Source organism: Pongo pygmaeus, chromosome 10 (assembly GCF_028885625.2).
Source record: "Pongo pygmaeus isolate AG05252 chromosome 10, NHGRI_mPonPyg2-v2.0_pri, whole genome shotgun sequence".
Taxonomy (NCBI): domain Eukaryota; kingdom Metazoa; phylum Chordata; class Mammalia; order Primates; family Hominidae; genus Pongo; species Pongo pygmaeus.
Genome location: NC_072383.2, coordinates 47,811,105 through 47,829,036, shown reverse-complemented (window position 1 = coordinate 47,829,036; position 17,932 = coordinate 47,811,105). Strand labels below are relative to the sequence as shown.

The following is a 17,932-nucleotide window of genomic DNA, read 5'->3' as shown; positions in this document are numbered from 1 at the left end:
AGTACTCACTAGTAGTAACATCTTTTGGACTCGAAGCCAATGCTTTTAAAGGAAGAGTGGCACAAATTAAAAGGAAGTCTGCATATTAGATGCAAGCCATTCTCAAATCTCATTGCTCTCAAGAAATAGCTTTTTTTTTTTTTTTGAGATGGAAGGTGACATGCTCCCAAAGTGCTGGGATTACAGGCATAAGCTGTCATGCCCGGCCGCTTTTTTTATATTTTTAATCCACCCTTGTTAGTGGTAACCTATGGTAACCAAAGGGTGCTTTGAGGAGCTATAAGTAAAGTGCTACGATCAGTTTTGGCTCCAGTCATCTGGGGTTTGAGGGCTTCAGTAGATGGGCTGTGTCCCCTATCAGGTTTGGTTACCCTGTATTACCAGTGATAACATAACACTTTGAGAGTGGAATTATGTTTTAAAGGGGACATATACAGGCACTTCACAAAAGAAAAAATTAGTAAAAACAGGAGAAGCATCAGCTACCTAGTCATCAAAGAGATGCAAATTAAAAAGCATTGAGATCTCTTTTTCATGTTAAATTAGGCAGAATTTTAAAATATGGGCCCAGGCATGGTGGCTCCGACCTGTAATCTCAGCACTTAGGGAGGCTGAGACAGGAGGACCACTTAAATCCAGGAGTTTGAGACCAGCCTGGGCAACATAGACCTATCTCTACAGAAAAAAAAAAAAAAAAAAGCCCAGCGTGGTGGTGCATCCTTGAAGTCACTGCTACTTGGGAAACTGAGGTGGTTGGATCATTTGAGCCCAAGACTTCAAAGCTGCAGTGAGCTATGATCATGCCACTGCCCCATACTCTAGCCTGGGTGACAGAGTGAGACCTTGTCTCAAAAAATAAATAAAATATGCAATGCTCAATTATGGTAAGGTTCTTTTAATGCTAAGAAAGTGAGTGAATATTACTTTATAAATGACAATTATATTCCTGATTTTCTTCTTCGTGCTTTTAATAGAAGATATTGGCCATTAGATAACAATAACCCAAAATTTAGAATTTTGAAATTATTTGAATCACTTTTATCTTCTAATAAAACATGTTGGCCAGTCACAGTGGTTTATACCTATAATTCCAGCGCTTTGGGAGGCTGAGGCAGGAGGATATCTTGAGCTCAGGAGTTCGAGGCTGCAGTGAGCTATGATCGTGCCACTGCACTTCAGCCTGGGTGATAGAGTGAGACCCCATCTCAGAAATAAAACATGTTATTTGGATGCTTCCAGGTCAATTGCCATCTTCTACGTTTGACTCGGAGAAAAATGAGAGTAGGCGAAATCTGGAACTTCCACGCCTCTCAGAAACCTCTATAAAGGATCGAATGGCCAAGTACCAGGCAGCTGTATCCAAACAAAGCAGCTCAACCAACTATACAGTATGTGTTCTGCATCATTCACTCATTCATTCATTCCATCATCCAGCAGATGGTCACTGAGTACTGGAATTAGGAAATGTCACCGGACCCTTATATCTGAGCTCTGGTCCCCTAGCTGTTCTGTTTTCACATGAACCCTACCCTCGCTGGATTTGCAGTTCTTACCATGGTCTAATCCTGACTTTGCTTTCTTAGTCCTGGTTCCCACCCCACTCACTTTTTTTGTGATGTTACCAGTGAGTATCATTGAGAGTTTCCCTGGCTCTTCTACTTAGTCTTTGTGTTGTTGTTAAATATAACTCTTGTTGTAGTTTTAATATAACTCTTATTGTAGTTTTAATATAACTCTTATTTAATATAACTCTTATTTTATCTTGGTTGTTGAGGGAAGAAGGAAGAAGACTGGAGAGCTTATTTTGGCTTTTGAGGGAAGAAAGAAGAAGACTGGAGAGAAATATCAGCTGTGTTCATTAATGAGGGTTTTTTTTGTGATTTTTTACTGAGATATAACTCACATAATATAAAATCACCATTTTAAAGTATACAATCTTGTGATATTTAGCATATTCACAAGGTTGTACAACCATTACCACTGTTTAATTTCAGAACCTTTCCATCACCCTAAAAAGAAACTTCATACCTGTGTAGTCACTCTCAACTTCCCCTGCTCTCATCCCCTGGCAACCACTTATCTACTTCCTGTCTTTATGTATCTGCCTATTTTGGAAATTTCATATGAAGGAGTCATACAGTAGATCGTCTACTTAATCTTTAACCCTTACGATGTACTGTTTTCCTAAAGAAGTAGAATAGTAGATAAGAAAAAGGGAGAAATCACAAGAAGGTGACGTGCTCAGTAAGCATGAAAATTTTGATATTCAGCTGGGTGTGGTGGCTCACGCCTGTAATCCCAGCACTTTGGGAGGCCAAGGTGGGCAGATTGCCTGAGGAGTTCGAGACCAGCTTGGCTAACATGGTGAAACCCCATCTCTACTAAACATACAAAAATTAGCCAGCATGGTGGCAGGCACCTGTAATCCCAGCTACTTGGGAGGCTGAGGCAGGAGAATCGCTGGAACCCAGGAGGCAGAGTTTGCAGTGCGGCAAGATTGCGCCACTACACTCCAGCCTGGGCGACAGAGCAAGACTCCATCTCCAGAAAAAAAAAAAAAAATTTGATATTCAAAATGCAATGGAGGGTCCTTCCCCTTTACATTGTCCTGTGCTTAACAGGTAAGCTGACACTATGGAACTGCTTAATTGAAGTTACCTTATAGCCAGGCGCAGGAGCTCACACCGTAATCCCAACACTTTGGGAGCCTGAGGCGGGTGGATCATTTGAAGTCAGGAGTTCAGAACCAGCCTGGCCAACATGGTGAAATCCCGTCTCTACTAAAAATACAAAAAAAAAAATTAGCCAGGTGTAGTGGCACACACCTGTAATCCCAGCTACTAGGGAGGCTGAGGCAGGAGAATCACTTGAACCTAGGAGATGGAGGTTACAGTGAGCTGGGATCGCACTCCCGCCTGAGTGACAGGGTGAGATTCCATCTCAAAAAAAAAAAAAAAGTTACCTTTCAAATGCCATTTATTCACATATATATGTATACACACACATAGATACAAATATACACACACATATTTTTGTATCCTTCAAGCATTTGTTCTAAGATTTCAAATTACAAACCATTAATCTCTTGATGTCCTAATTGTCTAACAAAATCAAAAAGAACAGTATTGAATTTTATTTGTTCTTAGGGAGATTGAAATTGGTGCATATTGGAAACCATAATGAGTATTCTGGGAGTTAAGCCTTCTCTTCCCCACATTATTAAGTATACATTCTCTAATAATATTTGGTCAACTAATTCTCTGGGCAATGAATAATTTCATCTTGGTTTTTTAACTGTAATTTTAACAACTTTATGTTTTAAGAAGAGATGATGTGTGTAAATCATTTAGCAAAGTGGAGTATCACAGGCTGATTATGCACTGTGAATGTGAAAAGCGAGCAAATTTAGACTTCCCTTAGAAGGCAGGTCAGGAGATACAGCAAATTGGGATCTGTGAAGCTGAACTTCCTCTTGTTACCAGATTTTACTGCTTCTCGGTGCCCTCCTGCTGTAAACATTCCCACCAGGTGACTCCCTGTGTGGGGAAACCTGTTGAGTAACTTTTTTTTTTAACTCCTAACCATTTCTGCATTACCGTTCTCCTGCTCTGGAGATTTTAAGAGTTGAAAAGTCTTCGGGAATTGTTGCAAAAAGTACATTTTGTCTCATCCCCAGAGAATTTCCCAGGCCCCTTACAGAATATGGTTGTAACAAGGCACATACATACTCTCTGCCAGCAGTTCTGGAGGTTGGGCTTTGAGATGGGGTCAGGAATGAGTTGTTGGGCTATATAATGTTCTGCAGTGCTAGCTGCCAGCTCCTCCTCACAGATGCACCTCCAGAGCTGTGGGCTGTAATCTAGAATACCATCCCTAGGTGACTAAGTCGTACTCACATTCCTTTCATTGACCAGATGGCCATAAATTGTTTCCTCCCATGCCTAAAGATTCACAGAGAACACAAAAATACTAGATTACTACATTACTAGCAGACTAATGGTGGGAAATGTCTATAGTCATCGACCTATGTTTATTTTATTTTATTTTATTTTTTATTTTGAGATGGAGTTTCACTCTTGTTCCCCAGGCTGGAGTGCAGTGGCATGATCTCGGCTCACTGCAACCTCTGCCTCCTGGATTCAAGCAATTCTCCTGCCTCAACCTCCCAAGTAACTGGGATTACAAATATGCGCCACCACACCTGGCTAATTTTTTGTATTTTTAGTAGAGACAGGATTTCACCATGTTCGCCAGGCTGGTCTTGAACTCCTGACCTCAGGCGATCCACCCGCCTCGGCCTCCCAAAGTGCTGGGATTACAGGCGTGAGCCACTGCACACAGGTTCTATGTTGATTTTAGATGTAATAGATGAGTTAATTGTAATATTCGCCCCAGTGTCCTTTGCAAGGAAAAAAATGCAATTATGCTTATTCCTTATGACAATAAAATGCATGTTCTTTTATGTTGAGGCTATGTTATGAGAATTAAAATAAATTATGTCTTTAGTACAATATATGAATTGTATATGGAAAAACATGCTTTTGAAAGTCCCACCAAAAAGGTTGCTTTATGGTATCATTAAATATAATTTCAGTTTTTATATGTATACATCATCCCTGTCTCTCTTTCCAGGCCGGGCATTTATATATGTATGGTCAGTATATTTTCTATTATTGGCACTTGGCATCTCCTTTCCCCTGCTCCAGAATGGTCTTTTCTGATAAAACTCACAAGCTTTGCATTACCACAAGCTCTGCTGCTAGAAGAGTGAATCACAAGAATGTTGTATGCTCGGGGTGTTCTGTGTGCCTGTGTTGATGTGTCTGTATTCTAATGAGCAATCCAGTTTTACACTAGCATACAGATATTTAACTCTGAGGTATGTGTCCACAAAGCTGCTTTTGTCATTTCACTAGTCAATGAGTTTTGCTCGTGAGAGTTAGGGGGTTGATTTGACCCGAGGCTTCTTAGAAGAATTTTTTAACATTCCAAGTTTATCTAATAGATGTGCTATGAAGAGAATAGAATGATGGGACTTTAAAAAATTTTTTACAGTTATTTTTATTTTGTAGAATGAGTTGAAAGCCAGTGGTGGCGAAATCAAAATTCATAAAATGGAGCAAAAGGAGAATGTGCCCCCAGGTCCTGAGGTCTGCATCACCCATCAGGAAGGGGAAAAGGTAGGTTGAAAAGTCTGATGTCCAGTTGCCAAGGAAGCATGTGTTCTAAATTAGATGCTTGAAATTAGAAACAACTCTAACTCTAGGCTGTAGAGTGTCTGGGAATTTGGTAACAGCTGCCAGGACAGATTGCCGTTTTTGCAGGTCACATAATTTCAGTTGAGTAGCTCTGCAACTTATAGCTGACCAAATAATGAGCCTTCATTGGAAAATTATTTTGCTCAGCAGATGCTCAGAAGGCAAAGAGCTGAAGTGATTTTTTAAAATCTATTTGGAGGCTGGGCACAGTGGCTCACCCTGTAATCTCAGCACTTTGGGAGGGTGAAGCAGGTGGATCACCTGAGGTCAGGAGTTCGAGACCAGCCTAGCCCACAGGGTGAAACCCCATCTCTACTAAAAATATAAAAAGTAGCCGGGTGTGGGGGTGCATGCCTGTAATCCCAGCTACTCAGGAGGCTGTGGCAGGAGAATCGCTTGAACCCAGGAGGTGGAGGTTGCAGCGAGCTGAGTGCACTGCACTCCAGCCTGGGCGACAGAGCAAGACTCTGTCTCAGAAATAAATAAATAAAATAAAAATCTATTCAGGCCGAGTGTGGTGGCTCACGCCTGTAATCCCAGCACTTTGAGAGGCCAAGGCAGGTAGATCATCTGAGGTCGAGAGTTTGAGACAAGCCTGACCAACATGGAGAAACCCCATCTCTACTAAAAATACAAAAAATTAGCCGGGCATGGTGGTGCATGCCTGTAATCCCAGATACTCAGGAAGCTGAGACAGTTGAATCGCTTGAACCCAGGAGGCGAAGGTTGCAGTGGAGGTCACACCACTGCACTCCAGCCTAAGCAACAAGAGCGAAACTCCATCTCAAAAAAAAAAAAAATCTATTTGGAAGAGCATAGATTCAGGGCAACTTGATTCCATGCTCCTGGGAAGAATAATTTACAAAAATAAAATAAAAATATATTTGATTAGAGATTATCTTCAGATACTCGTATATTCTTAATTTAAGTATACATTTAACACATTTTGTGCAAGAAAATCTTACTCTTTCACTCATTATTTTGAAAGGCAGTCTCAATGCTAAGTAAGCATAGGAAATAATAAGCTTAAAAACTTATTGACAAACCATTCTATGTGGTCTTTATGTGCAAGAAAACAGAGTAGAGGAGAGATTAATAAGAGGTCAGTTATCATAAAAATGTATGATAGGTGCTGTGGGGCTGTGAGAGGGGTATACAGGACCACAGAAGCTCAGAGTAAAGACATTTAACCTGACTTCCTCGAGAAGGTGATGTCTGAGCTGAGTCTTGAAGAACGTGTGGAAGTAGGCCAAGTGAGTGAAGGGAAGGTTGAGTTAGAAATAGAAGGGTATTCCAGGCAGATACAACAGAGATTTGGAAACCAGAGATGATGGCTTACTGAGGAATTACAGGGATTGTTTGTTTGTTTGGAGATGGAGTCTCGCTCTGTCACCCAGGCTGGAGTGCAGTGGCATGATCTCAGCTCACTACAACCTCCGCCTCCCAGGTTCAAGCAATTCTCCTGCCTCAGCCTCCCGAGTAACTGTGATTCCGGGCACGTGCCACCATGCCTGGCTAATTTTTTGTATTTTTAGTAGAGATGGGGTTTCACCATGTTGGCCAGGCTGGTCTTGAACTCCTGACCTCACGTGATCCACCCGCCTTGGCCTCCCAAAGTGAGGGATTACAGCTGTGAGCCACCGTGCTTGGCGAGAATTACAGGTTTCCTGACTTGGCTGGAGCATGAGGTACATATAGGCAGCAGTGAGAGACAGGTGGAAGGAGAGGGCTAGGGTAAGTCCTGGAAAGTCTTTATGTCACCCTTAAGGGTTTGGATGTAGTGGTGCAGCAGGGGAAAGCCACTGAAAGATTTTAAGCAAATCATATTTGTGTGTTATGTATTAATCATTAGATGAATGGCTTAATTGAAATAAGTAACAATATTTATGTCAGGGGAATTATCATGTTCTCTACCATTGCCCATTGCCCAATTCTTTTAGTCTTTCAGTCAATATGATAATCGAATGTTAAATGAGATGAGGAGAAAGGGTTTTCAAATCTATTACAGTGATTTAACCTTAGGAAAAAAGCCATTGTTTCTGTTACACGTATTGACACCCTTGACGCCATTCTTCCAAAAGACATGGAGATCATTAAATGGATTAAGAGCAACAGTTCTCAAGCTTAGTTGGAATTTGTATTTTTTAAGTTTTTTTAGAGACGAGTTCTTGCTCTGTCACCCACGCTGGAGTGTAGTAGTGTGATCATAGCTCACTGTAGCCTCCAACTCTTGGGCTCAAGTGATCTTCCTGCCTCAGCCTCCCAAGTGGCTGGGACTATAGGTGTGCACCACCACATCTGGCTAATTTATTTTTATCTTTATTTTTTGTGGAGACAGGGTCTCGCTATAATTCTCAGAATGGTCTCAAACTTCTGGCTTCAAGCGATCCCCTCAGCCTCAGCCTCCCAAAGTGCTGGAAGTACAGGTGTGAACCACTGCACCCTGTCTCAAACTTATTTGACTACAACAGACTTTACAAAGTAGGATAGTATATTGTCAGAATACTAACAGGAACTCATGAGATACACTATACTATTGGATCAAAGCAGACCCACAGAAAAATGGTCTCAAACTGATGGCTACAAAATTTGATTCAAAGACCAGAACAGAAAAAAATATTAGAATAGTTTATTTTATAAAAACATCACAAATGTATGTTGGAATAACAAGACAAAATACTTGGCAGTCATGTGTTACATGGTCATATAATCCCCCATAAATTGCAAACATCCTTGCAGCAGTGGACTCAGGCATTAGCCCATGAGGCACATGCCATGTATTAAGTGAGTTATCTTGTTAAACTGTCTTGTTTTCTCATCTTTTAAATGGGAGATTATTTCTTAAGAATAACTGACTAAATATTTTTGAAGTTTTTCTTATGTACTGTGAAAAAAAAAAGAAAAAGAAAAAAAGAAAGAAATTTTAAGAGAAAAATATTCCCAGCGTTGAAATATCCCCATCTTTATCCCGCGAGCGTAGTTTGGGAAACAGTCATTTGGGAAATAATGCTTGAATTGTCCCTGTATCTAAATTCATGTTTCCTTCTTCATTGTCTTCATGCTGATTTGAAACTGGAACTCTGAACTGAACTGGAAGATTAGAACATTTTAATTATAGCCTAAAAGGACATTAGTGCGACTGTGAATCATGAAGTGGGTGGGGAAGAAGGGAGATAAAGACGATACATATTCTTCAAGCACATACTGCAGGTTTACAAACCCTCAGCTGCCTTAAAATTCGCAATGTTTTTCAGACCCTTAGCTATCCTTTTGGCTGTTTGCCTAGCTTTTGTTAACCAATACCTAAGTGTTATTTGAACTTCAACTTGTTAAAAAAAAAAAAAAAAAGGACATGTGCCTGGCAAGGTGGCTCACGCCTGTAATCCTAGCACTTTGGGAGGCCAAGGTGGGCAGATTACCTGAGGTCAGGAGTCTGAGACCATCCTGGCCAACATGGTGAAACCCTGCTCTACTAAAAATACAAAAATTAGCCGGGTGTGGTGATGGGCACCTGTAATCCCAGCTACTCGGGAGGCTGAGGCAGGAGAATCACTTAAACCCAGGAGGCAGAGGTTGCAGTGAGCTGAGATCGCACCATTGGATTCCAGCCTTGCAACAGAGCAAGACTCCATTAAAAAAAAAAGAAAAGCAAAGATTACCTCACAGGTTCAAGGTGACCAAATTAAAGGTGAGAGAAGAACATCCTGGGATGGAGGTACCTACTAATTCTCAAGAACTGAAGAGCTTTTTGTAGGCATGCACAACTTTCAGAAAATTTATTTCATATCATTAGATAAAATAGCGCATTTGTAAGGCGATTAGTTGAATACCTGGCACATAGTAAACACCCAGTAAATGCTGGCTGTAATTATACCGGTTTATTTTATGCCATATCAGAATTCCTGTAATGAAGAAAGTAGTGGAAAAAATAACCACGCTGAAATTCAGACGCAGTCAGCCAGCAACTTAATCTTCGTTGTAAATCTATTCAATTTGTCAGACATCCTGATATAAACACTCAGCATTGCCCATAAAATCCATGGCATCTGAATAAAAGGAAATTATGTCAAGAGTGCACATTGGGTCACCTGTTGACTCTTCATGATTTTGGATGTGGAATAAGATACCAGGAAGGCGTGGGGGCCAGTAGAAAGGAGGGAGAGCTCTAATAGAGAGTTCTTTTATTTAAATTTGGTGGCTTTTGAGAAAATGATATATACACCTATACTTAAGATCTGCCATCTTTTTAAACATTGCCATTTTGAGACTGGGATTAAAAAGGAAACTGTCCTCAAAGATAATACTGAGGTTAGTTTTAGGTAAATTTGTTTTATAACTATCAAAAGGTGTTCTATATAGGCAAGCTCATTTCAGCAGGATGTAGTTGGTTGGGAAATAAGAATTAGGAAAATTAAAAAATAAGAATAGTTCCTATATTTAAATACTTTATCTTTCCTTGGAGTGGGTTATGGTTATATGGTGAGGAGCTTTGCTCTCCTTGATAGAGGGCTTTGTTTTGCTTTGTTTTTTGAGAGCAGAAAAATATGGTTTAGAAGTTGTTTTATAAAGGGAGATGATGCACACTTTTGGCAGTTGAGTGCAGTCTGTTTCTCGGGTTACTCTGTAATTGAGAGGCATGTTAATATCCTCATAAAAGACATTTTGCTGCCTCTTGTTCAAATGCTCAGCTGTTCTGGTGCCCGTTATTTCCCCCAGGCAGCCAGTGACTGACTGGAGTCAGCAGGTTTTTATGGCATTAACAGCAGTTTGCTCTTTTATTTTTAATATGACTCTTAATCCCCCCACCTTTTTTTTTTTTTTTTTTGTAGATTTCTACAAATGAGAATAGCCTGGCAGTCCGTTCCACCCCTGCTGAAGATGACTCCCGTAAGCATTCTTTCTTAGATCTGGAGGATGAGGTTCTTGTTTTCTATCTGTATTTGGTTCAGGGGTGTTCCCATTACTGTCAGTGCTGAGAAAATAACATACTAAATCCTCCACTTGCATTTAGGGGCTGATGCTTGAATATCCTTTACACACTTCATGGCTTAGGGAGAAGTTAAATTCAATTAAATATAGTTAACTTGGGACAAACTGAATATTTGTAATGCTTTTCTCATTGAATTTATCCTACTTTTTGCACCAACCCCTTTCAGAGTTAAAGCTATATAAACTAATTTTGAAGTTTCATTTTAACAGAAGTTTGGCCAATACGGATTTTATTCATTTATAATGTTATTCATAAATACCTATTCTTTAGTGAATAAGTATTTGAATAATCTGTTAAAGATACATATTTTTTCCCTGTTTATCTAAATGTATATTATAGTCAACCTCCTAGCCAGGTTCTAGGGATTTTCCTGCTGACAGTGAATTTTGTCACCTTTCATCCTATTTTGGAGTCATTTTGAGCCTCCCTTTTCCCAAAGACAAAAATGTTTTGTTTTATTTTTTACTTGACTATGTCCACTTTTGATTCTGATTTTCAGTATAACTTTTTATTTTCATTTTTTAGAGACAGAGTCTCATTCTGTTGCCCAGGCTGGAGTGCAGTGGTGTGATCGTAGCTCACTGCAGCCTCAAACTCCTGGGCTCAAGCAGTCCTCCCACCTCAGCCTCCCAAATAGCTAGGACTACAGGCACACACCACCATACCCAGCTAATTTTCTTTGAGGGAGTCTCACTCTGTCACCCAGGTTGGAGTGCAGTGGCGCAATCTCGGCTCACTGTAACCTCCCCCTCCCAGGTTCAAGCGATTCTCCTGTCTCAGCTTCCTGAGTAGCTGGGATTACAGGCACACACCACCATCCCTGGCTAATTTTTTGTATTTTAGTAGAGACAGGGTTTCACCATGTAGCCCAGGCTGGTCTTGAACTCCTGAGCTCAGGCAATCCACCCGCCTCGGCCTCACAAAGTGCTAGGATTACAGGCGTAAGCCACCGTGCCTGGCCGTACTCAGCTAATTTTTAAATATTTTTGTAGAGAAAAGGTCTCACTTTGTTGCCTAGGTTGGTCTCCAACTCCTGGTCTCAAGCAATCCTACCACCGCAGCCTCTCAAAGTGTTGAGATTACGGGCGTGAGCCACTGTGCCCGGCCCATTTAAAAATATATGTTGCTGGGCCAGGCGCAGTGGCTCACACCTGTAATCCCAGCACTTTGGGAGGCCTAGGTGGGTGGATCACTTGAGGTCAGGAATTCAAGACCAGCCTGGCCAATATGGTGAAACCCCAGCTGTACTAAAAATATAAAAATTAGCCAGGCGTGGTGGTGGGCGCCTGTAATCCCAGCTACTCAGGACACTGAGGCAGGAGAATTGCTTGAACCCAAGAGGTGGAGGTTGCAGTGAGCCAAGATCGCACCATTGCACTCCAGCCTGGGCTATAGAGCGAGACTCCAACTCAAAACAAAATATATATATATGTTGCTGGCCAGGCACGGTGGCTCACGCCTGTAATCCCAGCACTTTGGGAGGCCAAGGCGGGTGGATCACCTGAGGTCAGGAGTTCAAGACCAGCCTGGTCAACATGGTGAAACCCCATCTCTCTTAAAAACACAAAAAGTTAGCCGGGTGTGGTGGTGGGTGCCTGTAGTCCCAGCTACTCGGGAGGCTGAGACAGGAGAATTGCTTGAACCCAGGAGGTGGAGGCTGCAGTGAGCCGAGATCATGCCACTGCACTCCAGCCTGGGCAGCAGAGTGAAAATCCATCTCAAAAAAAAAAAAAAAAAAATATATATATATATATATATATATATATATATATGTTTGCTGGGCGCTGTGGCTCATGCCTGTAATCCCAGCACTTTGGGAGGCTGAGGCAGGCAGTTCGCTTGAGCTCAGGAGTTGGAGACCAGCCTGGGCAACATGGTGAAACCCTGTCTCTACCAAAAGTACCAAAACTTAGCTGGGCATGGTGGCATGCGTCTGTGGTCCCAGCTACTTGGGAGGCTGAGGCAGGAGGATCACTTGAGCCCAGGAGGCAGAGGTTGCAGTGAGCAGAGATCATGCCACTGCACTCCAGCCTGGGTGACAGAGTGAGACTCTGGGGGGGAAAAAATATATATATATATATATATATATATATATATATGAATTTCTTGTAGGTCACAAGACAAAAAAGAAAAACATATATATGTGGATTTCTAGCATCTCCCCAGGCTAGTTTACTGGACACTGAAAACCCTACAACTGAAATAGAATGATGAATTAAACAGATCTCTAGTAAATCCTACCTTAAAATTTCAGAGAAAAATTCCTTCTGCTTGAATCCAGAAACATGCTTTTTTTGTAATCATTTTTCTGGGACTAGAAATGTTTCTGAGTTTTGAATAGGTTTATGAAACATTTTTTTGAAAAATAAGCCTTAATATTTTAGTACTTTGTTGACTCACCTCTTCATTTTGGCAGGAAAGTAACTCATGTAGCTGGAATTTCAATGATTATGAAAAAAACTTCATGGAGCCCTTTTCCATAATCTTCATCCATGGGTATCTGCTATAGAACTGACAAAAACACAGTGTCAGGTTACATGTATACACAAATGCGCGCACATACACACATACACACATACACCGTACAAAATTTCTGCCCTCACATTTCCCTCTTTTTCCAACTTCAGTTGAAACACTTCAGAAGAAGTTATTAGGAATGTTAATGACCAAAAATACATCTAAGTCTATAAACGGCCTTTAAAAATGACAAATGGTACAAGGAAGAAAGTTCTTTATACAGAATGGTTCGGATTTCCGCTACGTGTGGCAGAGGGTAAGAAAGCCTCCTCGCTGAGAACCTGATTTCTGACAGGACCAGAGAATACCTGAGCCATAGTTGTTAGTGTTCGAATATTCTTCAACAGAAAAGCAGTGTTTTTCCTGGTGTTGGAAGGATCTGTCATTAATGGAAGTGCCCAAACTTTGCTTTTTGGAAGAACACTTTCCAAGACATTCCATGAGATACTGTAAAATGTCTTCCTTTTGTAACACAAGCAGGTGACTCCCAGGTTAAGAGTGAGGTTCAACAGCCTGTCCGTCCCAAGCCACTAAGTCCAGATTCGAGAGCCTCCAGTCTTTCTGAAAGTTCTCCTCCCAAAGCAATAAAGGTATGATGGCAATTTCTCTCTGAGCCTTTGGACATTGGTCTACTGGTAGAGCTAATTGTACCTTTTATGATGATGATGTTGATTATAACCTGGTTTAGCTTTCCTGTGGATGATAATGCCACAGAAGAGCACACTGAAGCCACGGCTTTCCCTGGAAATCTTGCTGCCTCTGCTCAGGTCTTTGGCCCAGGAGTGAGAAGGCTCACTAATGACTCTCAGTTTGAACTCTGGAAAACTCTTGAAAGTTTTAAAATAATGTGGGTTTTTTAATTTTTGTGTTTATTTATTGTTATTACCTTTTTTTTTTTGAGACAGAGTCTCGCTCTGTCACCCAGGCTGGAGTGCAGTGGCACGATCTCGGCTTACTGTAACCTCCGCCCCCCCGGGTTCAAGCAATTCTCCTGTCTCAGCCTCCCAAGTGGCTGGGATTACAGGCATGTGCCACCACGCCTGGCTAATTTTTTTGTATTTTTTGGTAGAGACAGGGTTTCACCATGTTGGCCAGGCTGGTCTCAAACTCCTGACCTTGTGATCTGCCTGCCTTGGCCTCCCAAAGTGCTGGGATTACAGGCATGAGCCACCACACCTGGCCTTGTTTTTTTTTGTTTGTTTGTTTTTGTTTTGTTTTGAGACAGAGTCTCACTCTGTCGCCCAGACTGGAGTGCAGTGGCGCTATCTCGGCTCACTGCAAGCTCTGCCTCCCGGGTTCACGCCATTCTCCTGCCTCAGCCTCCCAAGTAGCTGGGACTACAGGCGTCCGCCACCACGCCCGGCTAACTTTTTGTAGTTTTAGTAGAGACAGGGTTTCACCGTGTTAGCCAGGATGGTCTCAATCTCCTGACCTCGTGATCCGCCTGCCTTGGCCTCCCAAAGTGCTGGGATTACAGGCGTGAACCACCGTGCCTGGCGTGTTTTGTTTTCTGAGACAGGGTCTTGCTCTGTTGCTCAGGCTGGAGTATGGTGGTGTGATCATGGCTCACTGCAGCCTTGACCTCCCAGGCTCATGCAATCCTCCTGTCTCAGCCTCCTGAGTAGCTAGAACTATACGCACATGCCACCATGCCTGGCTTTTTTTTTTTTTTTTTTTTTTTTTTAAGAGATGTGATTTTGCCATGTTTCCCAGGCTGGCCTCAATCTCCAGGCCTTGGGTGATCTGCCTGCCTCAGCCTCCCAAAGTGCTGGGATGGGATTATAGGCATGAGCCACTGTGCCCAGCTAGGAAAAATCTGTTCAACTAAAATCGGCACATTGGATGAGATGTGCAATTTCACCTTAAAGATAATGGCTTCCTAATCTGCAGAGCTTGATCTTAACCTGTGGTTAGCTTTTTTTTTTTTTTTGAGACAGGATCTCACTTTGTCACCCAGGCTGGAGTGCAGTGGTGTGATCACAGCTCCCCTGCAGCCTCTATCTCCTGAGCTCAAACCATCCTCCCCAGTAGCTGGGACTATAAGCACATGCCACCACACCCAGCTAATATATTTTTTACATTTTTATAGGGATGGGGTCTCACTATGTTGCCCAAGCTGGTTTTGAACTTTTGGCTTCAAGTAATCCCCCCATCTTGGCCTCCCAAAATGCTAGGATTACAGGTATGAGCCACCAAACACACCTGGCCCTGTTGTTCCCACTTTTTTTTTTTTTAGGACCTGTTGTTTACAACGTCATTAACATTTTTAACGAAAGAATGTGTCCACTGGAATGGGGGCTGGCCAGCCCATTTTCTGAAAAAAAAAAAAAAAAAAAAAAAAAAATGAGGCCAGGTGTAGTGGCTCACGCCTGTAATCCCAGCACTTTGGGAGGCCAAGGCGGGCGGATCACTTGAGGTCGGGAGTTCAAGACCAGCCTGAGCAACATGGAGAAACCCCATCTCTACTAAAAGTACAAAAAAAAAAAAAAAATTAGCCGGGCATGGTGGCACATGCCTGTAATCCCAGCTACTTGGGAAGCCGAGGCAGGAGAATTGCTTGAACCCGGGAGGCAGAGGTTGTGGTGAACCAAGATTGTGCCATTGCACTCCAGCCTGGGCAACAAGAGCGAAACTGTTGTCTCAAAAAAAAAAAAATAATAAATAACATTCAAGCAACACTTATACTAAGGGTATAACATTAGATATTAAGAATTGAGGCCAGGCACAGTGACTCACAGCTATAATCCCAGCACTTTGGGAGGCCAAGGCAGGCAGATCACGAGGTCAGGAGTTCGAGACCAGCCTGGCCAACATGGTGAAACCCTGTCTCTAAAAATACAAAAATTAGCTAGGTGCAGTAGTGCGTGCCTGTAGTCCCAGCTACTTGGGAGGCTGAGGCAGGAGAATCGCTTGAACCTGGGAAGCGGAGGTTGCAGTGAGCCAACATCACACCACTGCTCTCCAGCCTGGGTGACAGAGTGAGATTCCATCTCAAAAAAAAAATTGGCCAGGCGTGGTGGGTCACACCTATAATCCCAGCACTTTGAGAGGCCAAGGCAGGCGGATCACAAGGTCAAGAGTTTGAGACCAGCCTGGCCAACATGGTGAAAGCCTGTCTCTACTAAGAATACAAAAATTAGCTGAGCATGATGGCAGGCACCTGTAATCCCAGCTACTTGGGAGGCTGAGGCAGGAGAATCGCTTGAACCCGGGAGGTGGAGGTTGCAGTGAGCCGAGATCGTGCCACTGTACTCCAGCCTGGGCAACAGAGCTAGGCTCCTCAATCTATAATCTGCTTTTATTACCCAAGTTTTAAAAGTCGTCTTTTCCTCTTCTATGGGCAAATATATATTCCCATAAAAATAAGCCAAAAAATGTTTATTAAAAATGCGAAACTTATTTTAGGTTTGTTAGCTGACTTGTTTTAATTGACTAACTTGCTAATGAGGGGCTACTTCACTCGTTTGGATTACCCACACTTCTTTAGTGTCTTTCTCCTCTAGTGCTCTTTTAAGTAGCAGGGTTGTGTTTCAAAAGTTTTAGCATTTGAGAGAAACTCAATAAATAGAATGAGTTTTAAGGTGGTTTGTGCTGCTCCCAACTCATGCTCATATCTGCCGTGCTTATACCTCTGACTGTGAGCATGACTGGTCCACAGATGAAAGTTTTACTGCACACAAAGCATGAAGAGGAGGGGACATCAGGGAGGGTTTGGAACAAAAGGAGGAAAGGGGAGAATCCAGGATTTAAAGAGTGGATTTAAAAGGTGAGCAAGGTGAAAGATAAAACATGAAAATTTTAAAGGAGGCAGAGATTTATGAGAAGAGTAAGGTTTATTGAAAAGGAACAAAAGGTAAAGAAAGCAGAAAGAGAAAGCAAGTCCAGGAAGAATGGGCGGGATCATGGTGATTGAATCTGTACATGTGCTCCGCATGGCTGTGTTCTGGCCTTGAAGGTTGGCTGATGCTGCCATCAGCACTTTCTTTGTCAGTATCTGGAGTCTCACAAAGTAGCAAACCCCACAGGGTTACTTTCCTCTCTGACAGCAATGCTGCCTAGATGTGAGTGCTCAGGTTGTGGCTGGGGATCAAGAACGGCTAGCAAATCTAACTTGGTGATGGATTCTGTGTAACCCAGGACCTGGGGAAATATAAGAATTAAAATCTGTTCTTGTGACTATTTGAATTCTCAATGCAGTCTTGCATCCCTCATTGAACTGCTTGGCCAGACTTCTTGTACTGGGTGGGGATCCCTCCCCACTCAAGTTCCATGGTGTGAGCGGATGAGTGGTGTGTGAAGGGGCACACCTCACTTAGGTCTCCTTTGGCACCAGGGAGAGGAAACAGAGGTAAAGCTGTCTCTGTGTCTGCCTCAGACCCATGCCTACTCCTTTGGCACTGGTCGCTCAGCAGTAGAATAGTAGTATAGTAGTAGACGGCCCTATCTGCATAGTCACACACCTCGGGTTTTGAGCATTGTGTAATGACCAGAGTAAACTGGCCTGGCTGTTTGCCTCTGATCCACAGCTCAGATGATCATGGTGTACAGAGCCTGGTGGAACCCAGTTACATCTCCACTGTTATTTAAGGGCAATTTATTTGCTCTTCCTCAGAGTTCCCCTTTACAGTCTGCAGGCAAATATACAGATACTTTAGTAAATGTTTATAGAAGACCTGCTGGCAGAACTGGTCTCATGGCTGCAGACTATGTACAGAAGTTGTTTCTCCACTTTGGGAAATTACATACAGCTAAGAATAAACTTGTTCACTCAGAATAGATTTTTGGATCCCACACATCCTGGAAAAAACTGTTTCTTAGTGCCTGTCTGTTATTGAAAAGAGGACATCTAAGGTAGAGACTCAATTCATTTCAAATTTTAGCTTAATAAAGTAAAAAGAAATGATGGAGGTCTTTAAGGATTCTGTACACTTTGAACACTGGCCACAGAGCTTACTTGGTAAGACTTGGTACCAATGAAGTTACAGATTCATTCTCAAAAAGGGTGTTGTTCTGAGAGCAGAGCTTAGTGGACCCTGTGAGAAGTATCAGGCCTTTCTACTTCAAGAGACTCAGAGATCCCTTAGGCTTTATGTCCTCCCATTTGAAAGAAATCATCCCTTAAATGTTCCCAGAGGAGAGGATAGGGGAGGAAGAGGCAAGGAGATGT

General features: G+C 42.3%; 1 protein-coding gene across 4 annotated transcripts in view; it reads left to right on the top strand.

Moving 5' to 3' along the window:
- LIMA1 (LIM domain and actin binding 1) overlaps positions 1-17,932 on the top strand; it is a 111,117-nt gene that overhangs the window by 81,007 nt on the left and 12,178 nt on the right. For 2 of the 4 annotated variants that reach the window (XM_063646925.1, XM_063646927.1), the window contains 4 exons: positions 1,240-1,388; positions 5,073-5,180; positions 10,088-10,145; positions 13,246-13,355. In XM_063646925.1, the coding sequence (XP_063502995.1) occupies positions 1,240-1,388; positions 5,073-5,180; positions 10,088-10,145; positions 13,246-13,355 (425 nt within the window). Of the gene's footprint in view, positions 1-1,239; positions 1,389-5,072; positions 5,181-10,087; positions 10,146-13,242; positions 13,356-17,932 lie in introns of all 4 variants that reach the window. The other 2 variants (XM_054445583.2, XM_063646926.1) reach the window with 1 other exon arrangement.